The sequence below is a fragment of the Adiantum capillus-veneris genome, chromosome 9, assembly GCF_014529385.1.
Source record: "Adiantum capillus-veneris isolate H3 chromosome 9, ASM1452938v2, whole genome shotgun sequence".
Taxonomy (NCBI): Eukaryota; Viridiplantae; Streptophyta; class Polypodiopsida; order Polypodiales; family Pteridaceae; genus Adiantum; species Adiantum capillus-veneris.
The window spans coordinates 132,668,669-132,689,465 of NC_140939.1; the positions used below are offsets into that span (position 1 = coordinate 132,668,669).

The window sequence follows — 20,797 nt, forward strand, 5'->3', positions numbered from 1 at the left end:
GTGCCCATATTCTCAAACAAGCCTCTCCAGAACAAACTTGTCATGCGTGGATCACGGTCGCTAACAATCGACTGTGGCATGCCATGATACTTGAAAATATTTCTCATAAACAAGCGTGCCATCTGATCTGGCTTTATCTTCTTCCTGACAGAAATAAAATGAGCCTGTTTGCTAAATCTGCAAATAATAGTCCAAATACCATCCTTTCCTGTCTGCATTCTCGGAAGATCAAAGATAAAATCCATAGCAATACTTTCCCATGGTTTATCTGGAATAGGTAGTGGTTGCAATAACCTTGGTGCCTTTTGCCTGTCAAACTTGACCTTTTGGCATATTAGGCATTCTCGCACAAAGACATCCACATCTCTTCTCAATGTAGGCCAGTAGAAGAATGTCTCAACCGCTTTAACTGTAGTATCAATACCACGATGCCCTGCATACGGTGGGACATGACTCTCTTCTATAACTTTGCGTCGCAATGGCTTTGTGACACACAATCTGCCATGCATCATCATGAACCCGTCTTTAAGAAGATAGTGTTCATGACGTTGTCCATCCATTAGCTGCTCAAAGACCCTTGCAAAATCTTCATCATTTGCATACTGTTCTCTCATATCATCAAGTTCATGATGATAAGGAATCGACACAGCTGAAATTTGTGGCTTCCTTGACAAGGCATCAGCCACAACGTTCTTCTTGCCTTCCACATGCACAATCTGAAAATGGAACATTGACAAGATATTTGTCCATCGCATATGCTTCTCAGATAACTTTGTCTGTGTCAAGAAGTATCGCAAGGTCTGATGGTTCGTTTGGACAACGAAATCTGCACCTAGCAGGTAGTGTTTCCAACTTAAGAGCGCATGAATCACAGCCAGTAACTCTTTCTCATAGACCTGCATGGTCATCTCTGGCCCTTGCAAAATTCTGCTCTCATAGGCTACTACCCTACCATCTTGCATTAGCATTGCACCAATGCTACTACCACAAGCATCACACTGGACCACAAATGACTTCCTAAGATCTGGCAACACAATGACTGGATCCGAAGTCATCTTTTCCTTTAAGAGATTAAAAGCTGAAATCTCTTTCTGTGTCCATCTAAAAGTGACTGCCTTCTTTTGAAGAGCATGTAAAGGTGAAGCAATCTCGGCGAAATTTCAGATAAACCTTCTGTAATAGGAGCATAGTCCCAAAAAGCTTCGGACATCATGTACCGTCTTCAAATTTGGCCATGACTTGATCGCTTCAACTTTTGCAGGATCCATTCTGACACCATCCTTTGAGACAATGTGTCCGAGAAAATGAATCTCTTCCAGAAAAAAATCACTTTTCTTTGCATTGATGAGCAACCTATGACTGCGTAACTCTTTAAACACAATGTCCAAGTGATGCCTATGCTCCTCTTCATTCTTTGAGTAGACTATCATGTCATCAAAGAATGTACCAACAAACTGCTGGTGTGGACGGAAAATTCTGTCCATCATCCTATTGAACGTAGCAGGAGCATTTGTGAGACCAAAGGGCATCACTAAAAATTCGTAGAGGCCAAACGTCGTTCTAAAACCAGTCTTGTGCACATCCTCTGATCTAATGCGGATCTGATGGTACCCACTCTTTAGATCTATCCTGCTAAACATAGCTGCTCCTTCTAATTTGTCCATAATATCATCAATTCTAGGTATAGGGAGCCTATTCTTGATGGTATTCTTGTTCAGTGCACGGTAGTCTATGCACATACGCCATGAGCCATCCTTTTTCTGCACCAACAACACTGGAGAACAGAATGGAGATGAACTGGGCTGAATCAGCCCCTTTTCTAACAGCTCCTGTACTTGGCCCATTATCTCTTTCTGCTGAGCCGCACTAACCCTGTACGGAGGCTTATTTGGTGGGCTACTGCCAGGCACCAAATCTATCGCATGGTCCTCGGGTCTCTCTGGCGGTAATTGAGACGGTAATGAACCGGAAAAACAGTCACTATACTATTGTAAAAACATTGACCTTTCTTTATCTAGCATAGATAAATTTGATTCATCACAATCTAACACTTCACGTGCAAAAACCAAGTACGCAGAAAGATACTTTTTCATTACAGAAGTAATAGCAGAAGCTGATACAGTGGGAATAGACTCCCCTTTAAGCTTTACATCCAGAATGTGAGTCTTTCCCTTGCTCTGTACAATGATCTTTTTGTTGTAGGCATCCATGATTCCCTGTACACGAAACAACCAAGGAATACCTAACAACACATCACATCCGTCCAATGGCATGATGTAAAATTCTTCAACATCTACATAGGACTGGATATGTAGACGCAACTTTCCAATGATGGGTGTCACAGCCTCTGTATGGCCAGGACATGCCAAACCTGCCTCTGCTGTATACTCCATCTCTTCACGTCTGATTCCCAACTTTGAAGCCAATTCTGGGGAAATAAAGTTGGCTTTGGCACCTGGATCAAAGAACATAAGCACTGTTTGATCCCTGACCTTTCCCTATGCTCTGCAAAGCTCACTTGCATCTGAATTTGGCTTGTCGCCTACCATATCTGGCACTAGACTAGCCATGGGCTTCTTTCCTTTCCTGTCCTCCTTGTCTTCAGAATCAGCTGGCCTTTTCTTTGTAGGACAATTGTAAGCAATGTGGCCAGGCTACTCACAAATAAAGCATTTATTCTCTAACCTCACGACCTTCTTTTGCTCTTCCGACTTGCGAGGAAAACGTCTTTTCCATTTCTTCGCTGGTCCCTTTTCTGATTCAGCCGTAGCTTTATCTTTCCCTCCGTTGGCTGGCTCCTGAGTCACTTTAGGAACCTCGTTGGGAACATACTTCTTCGCTGAATTTTTCTTGGCTGATCCTTCCTTGAGGCCAGTATTGAATTCACAATCTTCTCCCTTGAGCAAACCATTGCCAGTGTTTGCTACCTCGATGCGCTGCATCAAAGTAGTGACTTTGGTCTTCGTACAGTACTTTCTCAATCCTTTGGGTAGGCCACAACAGTATTTTTCAATCTGTTCTGTCAATGGCACAAACCTATAGGAAGTTACTGGAAGTAGAGCTTTCCAAAACTTCCGATTGTAATCATCCAGATTCTTTGCAAGTAGCAGCATTAAGCTGGTGCCATTCTGTCATGACATCTGCTTCAAAGTCATCAGACAACCACGCTGCTGCAAAAATCTGCTTGAAGTAAATCCATGTGGACGGAGCTTGCCCTTGAAGCAATAAAGTTGTCCACCATTGTCCCGCATTCCCTGTCAAGAAAGTGGCTACCTTGCAGACCTTTGAAGCCCCTGTAAATTTTCCCCCTGCATAGGCCTTGTCAAACTGCTGGAGGAATGAGAGAGCCTTCTTCCTGTCATCAAACCCTGTAAAGGTCGTGAATGTCACACCTTTGCCACCTTCTTTGTACGGAGTTGGCCTCTCCAGCGGCGTTAAATTTTCATATGGAAGTGACTGAAACATGGGAACACTGTTAGGGTTCATTTGTGTTCCCTGACCGCAATTAAGTTGACCTGGAAACGCCATATTTGGCTGCTGATTTGTAATTCCAGCCATACCAAAATTTGCCTGTGGCATCCCAAATTGGCCCTGAGTGCTCTGAAACCCTGGTAGCATGCCCATGACACCATACATGGGGTTAGGCATCATCGTTTGAGCACCCCCGAACACTGTTCCTGGCGTGTAAAACTGATTTCCAGATGCATGACCAGCCATGCTCTGGAATACCGATCCACCTCCAAAATAGCCAGGGTGTACTGAAGGTGGTGGGAAGACCTGTTGCATAGCCTGTAGGTTACTTCCCTGCCCATTAGAACCAGCCATAGGCTGCTGAAAGGTGGCGGGCTGAACTGGTACAGCTTGAAATACTGGCATCTCAGCCACCTGTTCTTGCACCTTAGGCACAGGTTGTGGAGACTGCATGTTCTCCGTCAAGTGTACAGGTGTTTCCATTAACTGTGCAATATGAATCACCTGTGCTTGAGCCTTAACAGGCTTTTGAATATGATCCAATGACCCAACTTGCTGAGACGGAACAGGAGGTTGCAGAAAGGCTAAAAACCTCAGGTTCTGCATTACTTGTGTGAACATAGCCACAGCAGTAGCTAACTGGGTCCTGAATATATCATCATCTGTCTGTGGTGGTCTTGAGGACTCACCCACTTCATGTGTCTGTTGATCCTGTGAAGAGGAAACCTCTTCAGTCACATCATCTGATCTGTCAGCCATAATTGCTATTTCCTATGTCTGGTCTATGATCCCCTGTGTCTTCAAGCCCAAACTGACCAAGGCTCACTTCTATGGGAAAAAGTGATTTAATCCCGTCGATGGAACCATGAAACCGGCCTGTTCAATCCAAAAAGGGCGGTAGACTTTACTTTAAACCTTGATTTAGCTTTCACCCATTTAATTTGTCGTCCACTTTACCTGTACTTTCAAGACACAACAAAGGGGAGAGGGATACAGGCTGCTAGATTGCACCTGTATGAGTAGACCGACACCAGATTGGCCCCTAACTTAGGCGCCCCTTTCGGTATTTCTTTATTGTTCAAAAGAGGGAATAAACGCTGTGGTTCCCTACAAGCTGCCCCGCACAACTCGGCTGAATTTCCACTGTTCCGGCCTGATTTCGACAGCATAATTGTACTAGGACACTTCACAGTCAGTATTCCCACGCATTGACTGACTTTCCCGACGCATACGGGCACTTTGCAAAACCTGGCGAGAATCTGCAGCACGCTGAATTCTCTGTTTTCAGCCCTGATAATGCGCCAAATCACCTGTACAGCGGTCCCCTTGCGTCCCCGAACCTCCTGGGGGTATTAGGGTCCGTTTACGGCCAAAACCCTAAACCTGCAAAAATACAAAGCAGGCTGTAATTTACTGTTTCAGGCTCCGTTTCGCGTGCCGGTCGCATCTGTAGCAAGTCCTCGAGCTCCCGCACCTGTAGGGCTACTTGCCCTTTGAATCGGATGAGATTTCTGGCATGAAACCTCTCTGAATCACCTGTACCTGCGGGGGATTAGCCGCTAGCTAATCCAGTACCTGTGCAAGAGGCTCTTGCCTCGGCAATCGCGCATGAACCCACACAACTGTACATTGGTCTAATGAAAAGCCCACTAGAGGGGCATAACATACTGCCATAGGGGAGAGAGAGGGCAGTGCGTAGCGTGCAGGGCATCACTCCTAGCACCGCACTGTACATAAGAGGGAAAGCAAGCACTCCATAGCTCTTAGCCTGTGACAGGCTGAAAATGAGCCCTTCTCCTCTCTAAAATCAGCGCCCCCTTCTCTTGCATGAGGAAAGTGCACCAGAAGGTGCCACTTGGCACATTTATAAGCATTTTCCCGTTTCGGGGTTGCCGCCTAAAAATCTCCCAACCGGTTGCCCAGTTGACTTCATGGCAGAGTAAGAAAATGTTCCCCTTGTCATTCCGGAGGTAATGACGCCAACACATTTTCAAATCCCAAAATAGCAGTTCCCTAAATTTTAGGAGATGCTGCCATTGTATCTTTCTAGGTCATCTGACCCTCTTTGTACACTGCGGCCACATTTAGAACTGAAATGTAGCCTCTGTAGCAAAGGATTCCACTTTGGCTAGTCAATGACGCCACTTTGGCTAACCATAGTCTTTGTCCAACCTTAGTGCTCTCTTGCCCTCAGGCCTGGACTCCCTCTGGACAGTTCCACACTAGCTATGCAATGCAGGGCAGTTAGATTTCCTGAGGGGTGTTTCCAAAAAGTGAAAGTAAATAGATAATAAGAAAGAAATCAACAAAAAGGATAGATAGTAGTCACACGCTGGTGACAAAGGGGTATCCTGAAATGCTTGCCATGGAAACCCTAACAGGTTATATCTTGAAATTTCTCGACATCTATCAGTAGATGTCTCTTCTCGAGTTGATAACCTTGGAGGTTCGGTGCGATTGCTATCTTGGGACTACCATCGCTGCCAAAGAAACATTGTCTGTCCAAGAGCTGATGGACCATGCTGTGTTCGGCTACGACCTTACGGAATGAAACTAACTCTAATTTCAGGTGCAGGTTCCAGGATGGAACGTCAATCGACTTTTCGAGCTCGACTGATGTCGAGATTGCTTTTTAAGTTTGAAATCTGTTTGAGAACTTGTTGAAATTTGTTTGAAATGGATAGTACGTGTTTTGAACCTGTTTTGGTGCCGATTTGAAATGTTTGACTGTGGTTTTAATATTGGTCTCAATGATTGGTGATTTTACTCCCGGGTGGAGGGTGAGAAATGATGTTTGAGAATGCTTGTTCATACTCATGGCCCGGACCCTTGTGGTTATTTGCAGGGGGAGTATTGAATGATTGAAAAGTGTTGTCACTCATGGCCCGGACCCTTGTGGTTATTTACGGGGGGGGTATTAAGAAGTCTGAGTAGTGGTTACTCTCAGCACCTGCGGTCTGGAGGGGCGTTTGGTTGTAAAAGGCCTCTATATTTCATGGCCCGGACCTTTTTAGGTTATTTACGAGAGGAGTGATGAGGGAGTCGTTGAACAGCTCATGGCTCGGACCTGGATAGTTATTTGTGGGGGGAGTGTTCATCAGCAACTTTATGTTTCTATGTCTTGTAACATGCATATGTAAAGCATTTGTGTTGCATTGTGATATGCCAACTACTAAATATTCCTAATTGGATGAGATTGACTGGGTATGTAATTTTAGTGCATCAAGACACCCATGGAAGATCAGTACGGTTTGGGTGTGATGGCTAATTTTACTACACCGGAATATCAAGAGTTTTGATCTGGACGAAAGGAGAAGCTAACTCCTTGATCAAAAGAGCCGAAAGGAGAAGCTAACTCCTTAACAAAAAGTGCAAACTGATTGTCCCTCGAAATGTCCCTCAGAATACGCATGCTAGGGTCAGCCAGTTGAGGAGGCTTGACAGGTCAGTTGTTTCAGAGCCAGAGGACATGCGTGCAATTGCTACTGACTTTTACTGTGACCTGATGTCAGCAGAGCCTCAGTCAGAGTGTCAGGATGCATGCAGAGAGCAGGTTTGGGCACAAATGTCTTGTCTTGTGGCTGAGGAGATGCGCCAGATGCTTGAGCTGCCTCTTCAGCTAGAGGAGCTCTACGCAGCCCTCAGAGCACTTCCCCATGGTAGCTGTCCAAGTGAGGATGGTTTGACTACCAGCTTTTTCTTAGAGTACTGGGACTTGCTTCGCTCAAATCTCTGCAGCGCTTTTCAATACATCCTACACACATGAGAGATGCCTGACAACATGAGTGAGGGTCTGATTTACCTCATTCCCAAGGAGGGTGGCTCCTTGGATGAGATTCGACAGTGGCGGCCCATCACCATCCTCAACTCACCCTACAAAATTCTTGCCAAGGCTCTGAGTTTGAGGATTCAGCCACTTCTAGAGAGCATTATACATGGGACACAAACAGAGGAGCGTAGTATCCTTGACAACATCTTTATGTTTTGGGAGGAATCTGCCCTCGCGCGCCTCCGTGGTGAGGATCTGGTGATACTTCTTCTCGATTTTGAGAAGGGCTACGATAGAGTTGACTGGGACTTTTCGGAGGGCACTCTACGCAAGATGGGCTTGTCAGATGCCTGGATCAGAGGTGTGTCGGCTCTTTACAGACGGGCACACAGTCCGGTACTTTTGGCAGGTGGTAGAGGAGATCGCTTCATGCTCACACGTTGGGTCAGACAGGGCTGCCCTCTTTCCCCCTTCCTCTTTCTGTTCTATGCTGAGGCGATGAGCAAATTTTTGGTTTCACAGCAGGTTGGTCTATGTGGCTTAGCACTCCCTATATGGGGCGACGAGCTACTGGATGCTGAGTTTGCAGACGCTCAGCTTTGTACTTGGAGGGCCAGGAGGCCAACCTTCACAGGTGTGAGCAGGCTCTTGAGACCTTTTGTTGTGCATCAGGTGCACTGATCAACTGGAGAAAGACAGTGGCTTTCTCGGTTGGTAATGCTCCTACGCCTGATTGGCTGCCAGGTGAGGGTTTCAGATGGATTCCCCCAGGGACTGCAGTTCGATACTCTGGCTGTCAGGTTGGTTTGGACTTGTCTCCTGAGTAGCAGATTGCTCCCCTCCTCCTGTCCATCAGGAGGAAGCTGTTACATTGGAGCTCTACACGACTTTCTCTGGTAGGGAGAGTTGTAGTGGCCACCCAGGTGTTATTGGCTACTATGTGGTACATCACATCTTGTTGGATCTTTTCGAGTTCTTGCATCAGCCAGGTAGAGAAGTTGATCAAGAATTTCCTTTGGTCAGGGCGCGACACTCAGATAGCCCGGGCCAAAGTGACCTGACGGGTCATCACTCTTCCTTGTTCTCGGGGGGGGGTTGGGGATCATAGACCCACCACTGCAAAGCAGAGCCCTTCTTGGGAAGTTTGTTGTCAGAGGATTGCTTCTAGGGGAGGAGCCCTGTAAGGAGTTTTTGCTTCAGCGGCTTAGTGCTAGAGTGCCTCGGGCTGGAGGCCTTGGAGACCTTCGACCAGATGGATTTACACAGAGATGTGCAAAGTTGGACTGTGCAGGAGACTTCTCACAAAGTGATGACGTGGCGGACAACAGAAACCCTAATTTCTACCGGAAACCCTAAAATTCTTGCAAACCCTAATTTTTGCCAAAAACCCTAATTTCCAAAAATCGCGGAGGCTATTAAAATAAAATAAAATAATTTGAAAATGATGAGCGACGCAAATTTTGCTTTTTCTCTACAATATGAGAAAGAGAGAGAGAATGCTTTTGCTTTCAAGTTTTGACTCTCTGTGAGAGAGAGAAAGAGCAATTGCTTTTGATTTGAAGCTTTTGGGGCTCTGCTTTTGGGCATCCCTTGTAACCTTTAAATTAGTGGTGAGGGCCTCACTTCTCAAAGCATCTGGACGCAAAGTCTGAGAGTGAAACCCTAGCCACTCTCTTGTACTTTGATCTGATTAATATAAAAAGAAATACCGAAAGGGGCGCCAGTCTTTGGACGGAACTCCGCCGGGCCAATGCAAATCTATTGTGATCTGTGAATTGTTTTGAAGTGGTTATTTGGTGCTGCCGCGATTGATTTTTGACTTGGAGTGTCCAAGTCTGTTACAGTGGTATCAGAGCACGCCCGATTTCTCTTCTACGGGAAATCCGATCCCTGAATTTTTTTTTCCGCGGCACCTATGGCTTCAGGCAATGATCAGTTGACTCCCTCTGCATCTGGAGATGCGGGTAGGGATCACAACGAAGATTCCAGCACGGAGTATGGCCCGCTTAGGCCTACTCCAGCGGAGCAGCGAGAGATGGAGCGTCGAAAATTGATTTTGATACTAAAGTCACTGATGTCTCTTTGAGCTTCAGGGATACTGAGAGCTGACAGTATTCTGCTGGATGACTTTATAAAATGGAATTCCTGATAATGATACTGATTTGTTCTTGACTTCTTTTGAGTGCAGAAACTGATAGCCGAAATGACTGCAGCATTTTGGTCTGATTGATCTCGAATAGACATGGTTGCAATAGGGGTTAGTCAATCGGACATCGATGAGGTCCCGATTGGACCTAGATGTGATTGCTAGCTACATTGCCGATAAATCATGGTCTAAGATCCGAATGAATGTTGAATGTCATGTGATGTCTTGTGATGTCTGGTGACGTCCTGTGATGTCGTGTGATGTGACTGTCGATTTTGTACATGTGCTAGATGTGTGTTCCTAGTACGTAGGTACTAACAGTCAGTGTCTGCTAAGACGGTTTATGGCTTTCGTCGGTTTTGCAGGCGTAATCGCGGTCGATTACAATGCTTTCAAGAGGGGGGTATGTCACAAAGTGATGACGTGGCGGACAGCAAAAACCCTAATTTCTGCCAGAAACCCTAAAATTCTTGCAAACCCTAATTTTTGCCCAAAACCCTAATTTCCAAAAATCGCGGAGGCTATTAAAATAAAATAAAATAAAAATTTTTGAAAATGATGAGCGACACAAATTTTGCTTTTTCTCTACAATATGAGAAAGAGAGAGAGAACGCTTTTGCTTTCAAGTTTTGACTCTCTGTGAGAGCGAGAGAGCAATTGCTTTTGATTTGAAGCTTTTGGGGCTCTGCCTTTGGGCATCCCTTGTAACCTTTAAATTAGTGGTGAGGGCCTCACTTCTTAGAGCATCTGGACGCAAAGTCTGAGAGTGAAACCCTAGCCACTCTCTTGTACTTTGATCTGACTAATATAAAAAGAAATACCGAAAGGGGCGCCAGTCTTTGGGGCCAATATCTCTAGGCACGGAACTCCGCCGGGCCAGTGCAAATCTATTGTGATCTGTGAATTGTTTTGAAGTGGTTATTTAGTGCTGTCGCGATTGATTTTTGACTTGGAGTGTCCAAGTCGGTTACAAGACTGGAGAACCGTTTTGCTGTGAGTCTGCTCCATTCTTAGGAGCAGTTGAGGAGAGGCCTGGAGCAGCACCAACCTACTTGCAAGGAGGAGCGTTTGCGACAGCCCCTTGTTTGAAACCCCATGGTTAGCACTCAGAGAGGCCACTTGGTTGGTAGTGGGTCTCATGTTTCTTGGGGTCCCATGGCAAAGGGTCCAGCACGCACCTTAGGTGAATGGCTACAGTTCTCACGCTTGTCAGAGGAGCTTTAGAGCATCCAGCTACAAGGCATGAGAGGGGTGCAGAGCATGTGTCAGGACATCACAGAGGCAGTACCAACTGAGTGGCTCACACCTCTTGAGTCAGCAGTGCCCAGATGGATGGGGGCCTTCACGCGACTGGAGGTCCTCATCGCAGTTCGGGCTTGCTCAGAGACTATACCCTCCCTGTTTTTCGACCTACAAGGTGAGGGTCGTTTACACCGAGTTTCAGTTGAGGCCCCACAGGTTGCAGAGTGTTGTTTTCAGAGGATCCGAGTTGTGGGCATCTGTGGGAGGACTTGTCATAGATCCTGACCCAGCAGCTCTTGACACTCGCCACTGGAGGCTGTGGGCTTGGGAGGGCTCCCCACTAGCACGAGTACAGTGGAATCCTGGAGAGTGGTTTTGGCGGGAACCTTTCGCCTCAGACGACCATCCACGTGTCCCTTTCTTTCAGTACACTGTTCAACTGGGACATCACATACTGGCAGCACGGAGAGAGACTCGTCCTGCTACAGCACCTCATTGGCAAGAGGAGGGTATCACAGCTAAGTTCTTGTCAGCTTTTTGGGTAGGGTTGTGGGACCATAGTTACAAGGGATGGAGGGGACGGACCCTAGGGACGGGGGACGCCCATTTTCGGGATGGGGACGGCGGGACGGAGACGGGTGGGGACGGCAGGGGACGGACGGAAAAATGGCTGCCAAGTGGGAACGCAGGCAAAACGTCCCAGGGACGGCAGGGGACGGCAAGGAACGGCAGGGGACGGAGGGGACGGCAGGGGACGGTAGGGGACGGTAGGGGATGGAAGGGGACTTTTTTTAAAATTTGAAAACCTGATCATTTCTAGAGGCTAGTTTCTCTCTAATAGCCATATGTTTGAACTTTGAAGCACCCCAATGGCTATAAAAGCCACCCTTTGGGTCCTCATTTCTCGATGTTTTATTAGCACATTTGCGTCTATATGACTCATGTTCTTTGGTCTATTTAGTGTAAATTTGTGGTCAAAGTGATGCTCTATGTGTGTGGCATGTATATAGGTCAAAAAATGCCAAAAAAACTCTTAAAAAAAATGTCGTCCCGACCCCCGTCCGCGTTTCCTGACTTTTGCCGTCCCGTCCCTGTCCCCGTCCCCGTCCCCGACCCCGACCCCGACCCCGACCCGCCGTCCCATGTAACTATGTGTGGGACGCCAGATAGCCGAGGTGAGTCACTTTGTTCCAGTAGTTGGTTGCACACAGAGCTACAGCAGTGGGGAGCTGGCTTGTAGATAGTGGTCTCTCGGGCAGCATGCGCAGCTTGTGGCCATCCTGTGGAGAGTCAACGTGATTGTCTTTGGGACTGTCCTATGGCACAGCAAGTTTGGCTTCGTGTCCTTCAGCTGATGGCAACATTTTCCACAGCACGACAGTACACTTGGGGGGCAGCTGCTTGGTCCACTCTCACGGGCCTGGCACTACAGTTTGAGCTATCCTCCACCAACAGGATGATAGTGATCCAGGGGGGTCGCCCTACACTCCAGCCTGCTATAAAGCTTACTCCACAGGAGTGGTGCAGTGAGAGAGAGGAGTGTTGGGAGCTCATCTGCGGCCTGACACTCTGGTTCATCTGGCGAGCCCGCTGCTTCCACGTCTTCGAGACTCACCCTGTACCACCAGCAGAGACAATTCGAGATCTTTGGCTAGAGCTAATCCATACTCTCAGGGGATAGTTCGAGAGACTCCAGGGCAGCTCCGACCTCATGCGGGAGCATACAGAGGCTTTCCTTCGACTCTGGCGCCCTTGGCCTTTCTTCACCATGGTCCGGCTCAGATGGTACTACCGTCCACCTACGTGGCTTTTCCCTCCTCCCATCTTCAGATTTAGCCTCATTGTACATATGCTGTTTTTCATTTTGGGAGTCTCTTCTTATGATTGTTGTAGCCCTCTCTAGTAGAGGTGGTTGTATCCCTATGGGCAGTTTCATTAACTAATAGAAGAATCGTTTTCTCCAAGAAGAAAAAAATCCTCTGGAATGTGAAGCATGAGTGTTGTGAGAGTGCGCATGTGTGGAAGCATGAGAGAGAGAGAGAGAGAGAGAGAGAGAGAGAGAGAGGAAAACACAAAACACTAGAGTGGTGAAGAGGAGGGGGCAATCAGCCTCCCATGACTACCATCAACCACAAGACCTGTCAGTACATCAGATGTTGGAAGTGGTACCCCCTGGCCCCATAAATAGGTGCCGAAGGGGAGGTAGGGCAATGCCTAGAAAAATCCCCCACAACCCAACAAGAAATAAATGAAATATATATGAGGGCGCCCGGACAAGGTGGGCGGCTGGCCCCAAACTCGGGTGGCCGGGGACCAAGAGCAACCTAGACTATGGGTAGCCAGCAAGAGTGCCCGTGTGCGGAAGTATGAAAGAGGAGAAATGAAATGAAATGTTATATTAACGTCTTCAAAAGGCCAAAATGACCTATGAGACCAGAGCGTTACAATGTGGTGGATCTGATACAAAGTCAGAGTAACAGAATGAAATGAAGTGACAAAATGATGGAATAGAGAGAGAGAGAGAGAGAGAGAGAGAGAGAGGAAAACACAAAACGCTAGAGTGGTGAAGAGGTGTCACAAATTGGTGACGTGGCAAGCCCCCGGACACACACGCACACCCTGCTGACATGGCAGCCACATGAAATGCGTCGACATGCCGACGTGGCAAGGTGTACGGATTGTACGGACGCCCGCAATTCGCGCTGACTCTTGACGTGGCAGATTTTGTAAAACGCGCTTATTTGCTTATGTGGCAGTACGTACGCACTTCCGCAATTAGCGCTGGCAGCTTTTGGAAGATCGGGCCAATACCTCTTGGCACGGAACTACGTCGGGCCGCGTCGTCTTTTGTGAACTGTTTGAAGTAAATCTCTGTTGTGTCGCCGTAGAATTTAGACTTGGGGTGTCCAAGTTTGTTACACGAGGGGGCGATCAACCCCCCACGACTACCATCAACCACAAGACCTATCAGTACATCAGATGTTGGAAGTGGTACCCCCCCCCGGCCCCATAAATAGGTTCCCAAGGGGAGGTAGGACAATGCCTGGAAAAAATTAAAATCCCCCACAACCCAACAAGAATTAAATGAAATATATATGAGGGCACCCGGACAAGGTGGGCGGCCGGCCCCAAACTCGGGCGGCATGCGGACTAGAAGCAATCTAGACTATGGGTAGCCAGTCCGGAGACATACTAGCCGTACATGTATGCCCTAGACCTGTGAAGCAACAGAGTGGTGTAAGTCTAACAAGTGCCACTCTGATGTCTATCTGATAAAGTAAGAATCATTGGTGCAGGATCTGAAAAGGTAGTCCCTCAAAATGCATACGAAACCTCCCATGTCAGTGTTGTGATCACTAGCGTTAAAACGATCTTTCATGGATAGATTCATCCCTCCTACTCTGTGGTCTGATCAAGAGAAAGAGAGGTTGTCTGAAGGCCGCACAAAGCATGCATCCGAAATCCTCATAGTCATCCATAGGCGCTCCCAAGCAACCAACTCAACTCCATTTTTAGTAGAATGGCTGCCCCTAATCCTATCTATAGGATCCTCAAGCATGTTGAAGGCCCCCCCCCCAATGCACCACTGCTCTACATGAGGCCATGACTCCACAATATGTAACCAAAACTCAACCCATGCACTCCCATAGTTGGGCGCATAATTGTTCAAGAAGCCCTTAAGGCTACCTTGAACTTGCATAGTGCCCCACTGGGCCCTGCCTAAGTCTGCAATAGTCGGGAATCTAGCACGACACATGAGGAAATACTTAAAACCACTTAGCAGAATCTTATCACAATTTAAGAGAGAGACACAGCCCCGGCGTAGTTACGTGCCCAGAGGTATTGGCCCCAAAGTCTAACATCCCTTTCGGTATTTATTTTTATATTAATGCAAAGTCCGAGGGTCCTCTCTGCTCAGAGCTCCTAGGCAAATTTGAGAGAAAGAGAGACCCTAGTTACAATTTATAGGCTCATGGCCTTCCAAAAAGCAATACATGAAAATCTTAAGTTCTAAAAGCATCCACGGCCAAAAGCTAGCGCTCGGAGCAGCTAGCGAAATTCACGAAAATCCGTACTCTGCCACGTCAACGGTCAGCGCAATTCGTAGGCCGTCAATACAACACTACTACGTCAACATCCATTGCACAATTTTTAATTATTTTGTCCCTTTGGCCCCTTCGGACGGGATACCATAAGTTGGTATAACTTATAGGCTTCAGATTCTTTAAATTTTGGCCCCTCGAAAGGTTCTACAGAACTAGAGGTAATACTGTAACATAGTCACAATTGTGACAATCCCTCCCATTTAAAATGAGAGCCTCTATTAAAGAAATGACTTCTGATGTGGACAGAAAAGAATTGAATCTCCAAAAAGCTTCAATCTTTGAGTTATCTGGAACCTTTTCTTCTTGCGAAACCTTTTTGCTTTGACTACTAAATCCCATGTCATTGCATCATTCAAAGACTTTTTAGAGAAATGTGGCTTAATCAAGTTGATTGCAACAATACATTGATCTTCAAAATCCTTCATTTGATGTAAGACTTTTGGTTCAAAATCTTCCAATAATTGCAAAATATTTGGTGAGGAGGAAATCCTCTCAATGCATTCTTCGAAGGGAGTAACTTCAACGTTACTAATCACTGGAGAGTATTTTGGATTGAGAATGTAATCATCTTCTAATAGTGAATCCCAAAATTCTTCAGAATCATCTTCAGAACCTATCACTTCATGAATTGCAATTGGCATATATCATCATCCAACAAAGAAGCAAAGAAAGCATAATCGTCTTCACACTCAAAATCTACGACTATGTCTTTATTTGTATTTGTTAACAAAGTATCACTTGTAGAAACTTCTTGCTCGAAACAATCTTTGTCTTCATCAATTGGTTCAGTAGAAGTTAATGAATTCAAAAATTCATCAATAATAATGTCTGCATCTGCATCGAAAATCATATTCGTTGCATAATCCACTGTATCACGCCGTTTGACTTGTGCAGGTGAGGCTTGGATTACTCGTTCTGCATGATAAGCCCATGTAAAATCAATTCACGTCCATCTTTGAACAGATTGATAGTATGTCCTCGAAAACTAATTGTTAGATCAAGAATAACCAATGCAAACCAAGAATCATGTCGTAGTAAGATAAAGGCACGACCTCAAAATCCAGTTGATCTGCATAATTTTGAATATGGAACTGCAACTGTCGAACTATCTCATCACAAGTTAAAACTGATTCATCTGCTAATTCCACATCATATAAGTGAGATGTCTTCTGAGTTGGTAAACCAAGCTATTGAACTATCCGAGGGTTGAAGAAGTTATTTGAGCATCCACTATCCACCAAAACATTGATGGATTAACCATTGAGAGTTCCAAGAGGACTCAAAACTTGCTTTGAGAGAGGCTCCAAAGCTAAAGAATCACACCGAGCATGCTTCATAAGAATAGTCATATCCGCTGGGACACGAATTGTATTGACCAGAGATTTTCCTTTATCTTTAGCAAAAGCTGGTTGTTCAGAATTTGATAATGTTTCCGCATTGGTATTTCTTCTTCTCAAATTAAACGGATTTGGTTTCTTTGGACATACATACCATCTATGGTCACCACCACAAATTGTACATAATCCATCCATCTTTGAAGTCGAAGAAGCTTTTGACGAAGAACCTTGCTGAGTATTGGAACGCCGATCTTCAAAAAAATAACGTCCTTTACCATGATCAAGTGGAGCATTTGAAGGAGATCTGCTTTGATATTGTCGATCTTGAGAGTAGAATCTTGAAGTTGAACAAGGCTCCGTTGCTTGTTGCCTGAACTGAGCTTGTTTCTGTTGTTCTCTCCGATCGCGCCGTGAAGAGTCGCCAAGTGAGTGTACCGGCCATGGATGTACTCGAAGTTTGGCAAATGGAACGGCTTGTACGTCAAGTGAATATGCCACACCATCCACGTCTGGAACTAAGAGAAATGGCGATGTGTAACGTAGACCAGGTAATTCTGGGGCAAAAGTTCTGCTTGTGGCAGAGGAATTGGAGCGGGTGTGGAGCCGATTCTGGAGCTAATTTGGGTTTGGAATCATGAATTATGATAACCCCCAGCGCGGGCTCTGGTTCTCACTCTAGAGTGTCGGGAATGACAATGACCTCCGGTGCAGGGAAAGGATATGCCGGTAGTTCTTCCTCGGGACCTTCATCTATGTACGAAATATACGAAAGAGATTCATCGGCCATGGCTTGGAAATGTACCACACCCAGGAGATGCACACAAGGCCAACGTTGGGTGATGGGGTAGGAGCAACGTGCAACAATTTAAATCGTTGTCTGGCTGGCATTTTGTTTGGTAACGTAAGTTTTAATTGTTGAAGAGGCGCACCTATAGGTACACTTGATTCAAGTGTGAAGAAAGGATTAATTAAGCTCATCCCCAAGGAAGTAGCATGCTCTCAACTCAAGCATTGGAGACCCATCACAATGATGATTGTGGTATACAAGGTATTGGCTAAACTCATTGCTAAAAGAATGACCCCGGTGTTAGCTGATGTTATATCTCCCCTTCAACATGGATTTATTAAAAGTAAGGTGTGTTCATATTGGGAATAAACGAAGCTGGTTGGACACTTTAATTCAGTAAAATTAAAGGTTATGCTGAAGTCGTGACCATCCAAGCGTAGGCATATCTCCAACTAGGACTAGATGTAATATTGTAACATAGTCACAATCGTGACATAAATTTCTGTCAAAAATGATTGCTATACGAATTAAAGATCGTTTGTTCTCTAGTATACATGCCGCTCAGTATGGATTCATTCCTCACAAGAAAATTATGGATAATCTTGCCAATGCTTTCATTGGCATTGAGTATGCGAAGTATACTAGGCAAGATGTGCTTATCATGCAAGTTGATATAGAGAAAGCATTTGATACTGTTCAATGGGACTTCATTGTACAGATTATGGCAGGCTTGGGTTTTAAATTGAAGATGCATCGTGTGGTCTACTCTCTTTATGAACATAGTCAATCTTTTGGAATAATTGATTGTGAGCTTACACAGATGTGGAACCTTGGGCGTTCAGTCGGGCAAGGATTCCCTTTAAGTGTTGCTATTGCCACTCATCCTCTATTGCTTTACTTGAACTCCTTGACGGCATCTGGTCATTTGTATAGATTAGAATTACCTTCTCGCAATCATTTTGTGGCACAAGCATATGCTGATGATTCTATGTTCTGACCAAAAATCATCCAGATGATGTTCGTTGTATCATGGATGCCTCGCATAATTATGGGTTGGTTGCTGGTCTTCATGTTAACTTCCAAAAATCCAAGTTTTTGCCATTGCATCAAATGGATTGGCATTCTATATTGTGGCCAGGTGAGATAGTGAAGCCTGATCAACTAGTGCGGCATCTTGGTTATCCTTTGGCTTGGTCAGTAAACCATGCAAAATGTTTGGATTGGGTTGAGCAAAAAATTAAATCCAAATTACAGTATTGGAAATTGTCTACTTGGTCGTTACATGTACGACTTAGAATAGTAAAGTCCATCTTGTTTGCATATTTGCAGCTTTTCCTACTGTTGTTGCATAGGCCACCTCGTCGTCTTCGCGCTTTAATGTCTTCGATTTTGGATCATTCTTGATCTACTTGCTCTCATAAGAAAAGGTTGCGGCTGCTTGCTATGGACAAATTATGCACTCTAAAAAAGTGTGGTGGCATGAATATCTTACATTTTGTGTTCTCGTGCTATTAGGAGGAAGGCCCCATTGTTATAGTACTAATGGAGCAAAAACAACCATGGACGTTGATGTTGGCCTTTTTGTGCTCTCATGTGTTTTTTACACCTGCCTTTGGTCATTGGCAGCCTTCCTATTGGGATGTGGTTTTTGGAAACTTTGAAGCTACGATTCCAACCTGCCCCCTTGCTTCCAGTCTGGTAGCAGATTGGAAACAAGTCACGAAGCAGCTGTCATGACATGGTAGGGATGATGCGAGTGGCAATTCACTCAAGCTTGAGAGTTTAAATTGGAGTTTGGCTTTTGATCAAACCCTTGTTCGACGGTCTCCAAGACAGGCGTATTTTCTTTCCCAAAAAGGCATTGATGCAATATCACATGTTGTGGATGCCGATGGGAATGTATTATCGTTTCGACAAGCTGCTCTTACTTTTGGTCTTGGAATGCATTACAAACACACAAGGAAAATCATTAAGAGATTGTGGACTCTAGATCTCCAATTCCGTCGCTTGTCGTTGAGAATCGACTTTGTGATTGACATTATGTAGGATCCTCGATCCTCTCTTTATCTGCAAAAGAAAAATATTGCCATTTGCAATCATCTTCTTGGCTAGAGGAACACTGCAATAAAGTATGGCATATGGATAAAGGTACTGCATAGTGGCGCAACAAAGTTATGAAAGTGTGTCATAACCGTTTTCCAGGGCAACATTCTGGCCAATGTTTCTGGATTTTTGGAGTGCTTCCGCCACTGCTTCAATCCTATGCATACTTTTTTTACTGGGTTAGATTCTAGGTGCTTTGGACAATTTGGAAAGCATGTAATTATCTCATGTTCCGACAGGTTCACATGGATTATGTGTTCCTCTAAAAAACCGCCCTTTGACAATCTCTTAAATTTGCTCAGGATTTGGATGAGCTCTCCCCTCTTCACTATGAGCTCTCCTTTGACTCTTTCTTATTTACCACGTGTAATGTTTTCCATGGGTTTTCCTTGTTTTGAGGTTTCCCATTAGTAAATCAAATGCTCTTACTAAAAAAATGTGTGTGTGTGTGTGTGTGTGTGGAGAGAGAGAGAGAGAGAGAGAGAGAGAGAGAGAGAGAGAGAGAGAGAGAGAGAGAGATTTATGATGCAGATTCTTTTAAACCGCATACAAAAGCATGATTATTGTTTCTCACCTGCATCAAGATCTCTGAACAAGGTGACACCAGCACTACTCATGGTGTAGAAATAAGGACTGGAAACTTCATTATGTGCAACAATATCAAGGTCATAAGGGTCAAATGTTGAACGAGAAGCTTTAGCAGGCTGCAAATATATGAACTCTGGGTAATCTGGATTTTGTCTCAACAAATCTACCATGTGATGATGTCAAAGATAAAGACTCTCTAGTTCTCTCTCTCTCTCTCTCTCTCTCTCTCTCTCTCTCTCTCTCTCTCTCTCTCTCTATCTAGGATACTTAGAAAGGACATCCACATGTAGCTGGTTGCATCTGATGGAGAGGAAACGGCAAACTTTCCCCTTCTACGTTTCCACAACATCACGCCACTCTTTGTCTGAGAATTCCAAGCTTCATGGCTTTCACCTGAGACACCATCATGTACAAGCTCTCCGCTATACCTTGACTGTGCTAGTCGAGAAGGCTTTGGCACAGGTCCGTGCCGACTTGAAGTGCGGCTAACTTTGGGAAAAGACTGAACAGAGCGTGGTGCATCACTTTGGATGACAGTGGAGAGCCTGTCGATGCAAGGCTGGAGAACTGATTGTCGGAGGTCTCCAGGAATGACCTCTTTCAAGCAGGGAAGGAGCTGCCATTCGAGGCTGGATGCCTCTTCGATCGTGTTTGTAGAAGCTTCTTCCGCAGGAGGGAAAACCCTGGAGAATTCAGAGAACCTAGTTTTATCAGAGGATTTAGAAGAGAACCTGATTTTGCTGGGGCGCATGTGGAAGAGGAGCTCGGGGGTGAGGCCATGGCTGCTGAGGCGGGGAGGACGGGGTCTTTTTCCGGTGCCGTTGTGGAGGCAGGATGGCGAGGAAGAAGATACAGCAGAGAACGTGACACCAGCACCATGGACATCGTCATCTTCATCGTGGAGCGTGTGAAGGGATTGAGAGGCTGCAGGGTCCTCGAGTTTTACCCTCTTGGAGACGCTGCTTTGTCTGAGAAGAAGGCGCGACGCCAAATTGTCGGAGTCCGCCATAGCCATGAGGTTCCCCTCCCTAGCAGGGAGAAATGCAAAAGAAGGTGGCGAAACCAAAACAGTTCGCTTTCATTTTTTATCAGTGACCAAATGAGAAAGGCGTTAAGGGCCGGGTCGCACCCAGGGACTTGAATTGTATAGCTAAGTCCTTGGCTTCTCGTAGCCCTACAAGCTTTGTGCTATTCCGCGCAAAAATGAAGTTATAAAGCTAATATTTAGGAAGAAAAGCAAGCGAAGGC

At 45.6% G+C, this 20,797-nt stretch overlaps 1 protein-coding gene across 1 annotated transcript in view; it reads right to left on the bottom strand.

Annotated features, from left to right (window-relative positions):
- LOC147451197 (uncharacterized) overlaps nucleotides 1–20,572 on the bottom strand; it is an 81,263-nt gene extending 60,691 nt beyond the window's left edge. Inside the window, exons 1-2 of the mRNA XM_086520157.1 lie at nucleotides 19,817–20,572; nucleotides 19,536–19,712 (exon numbers count right to left, since the gene is read on the bottom strand). Coding sequence (XP_086376283.1) covers nucleotides 19,536–19,712; nucleotides 19,817–20,564 — 925 coding nt within the window. The 5' untranslated portion in view covers nucleotides 20,565–20,572. The remainder of the gene's footprint in view (nucleotides 1–19,535; nucleotides 19,713–19,816) is intronic.
- Between the last annotated feature and the right edge of the window lie 225 nt (nucleotides 20,573–20,797).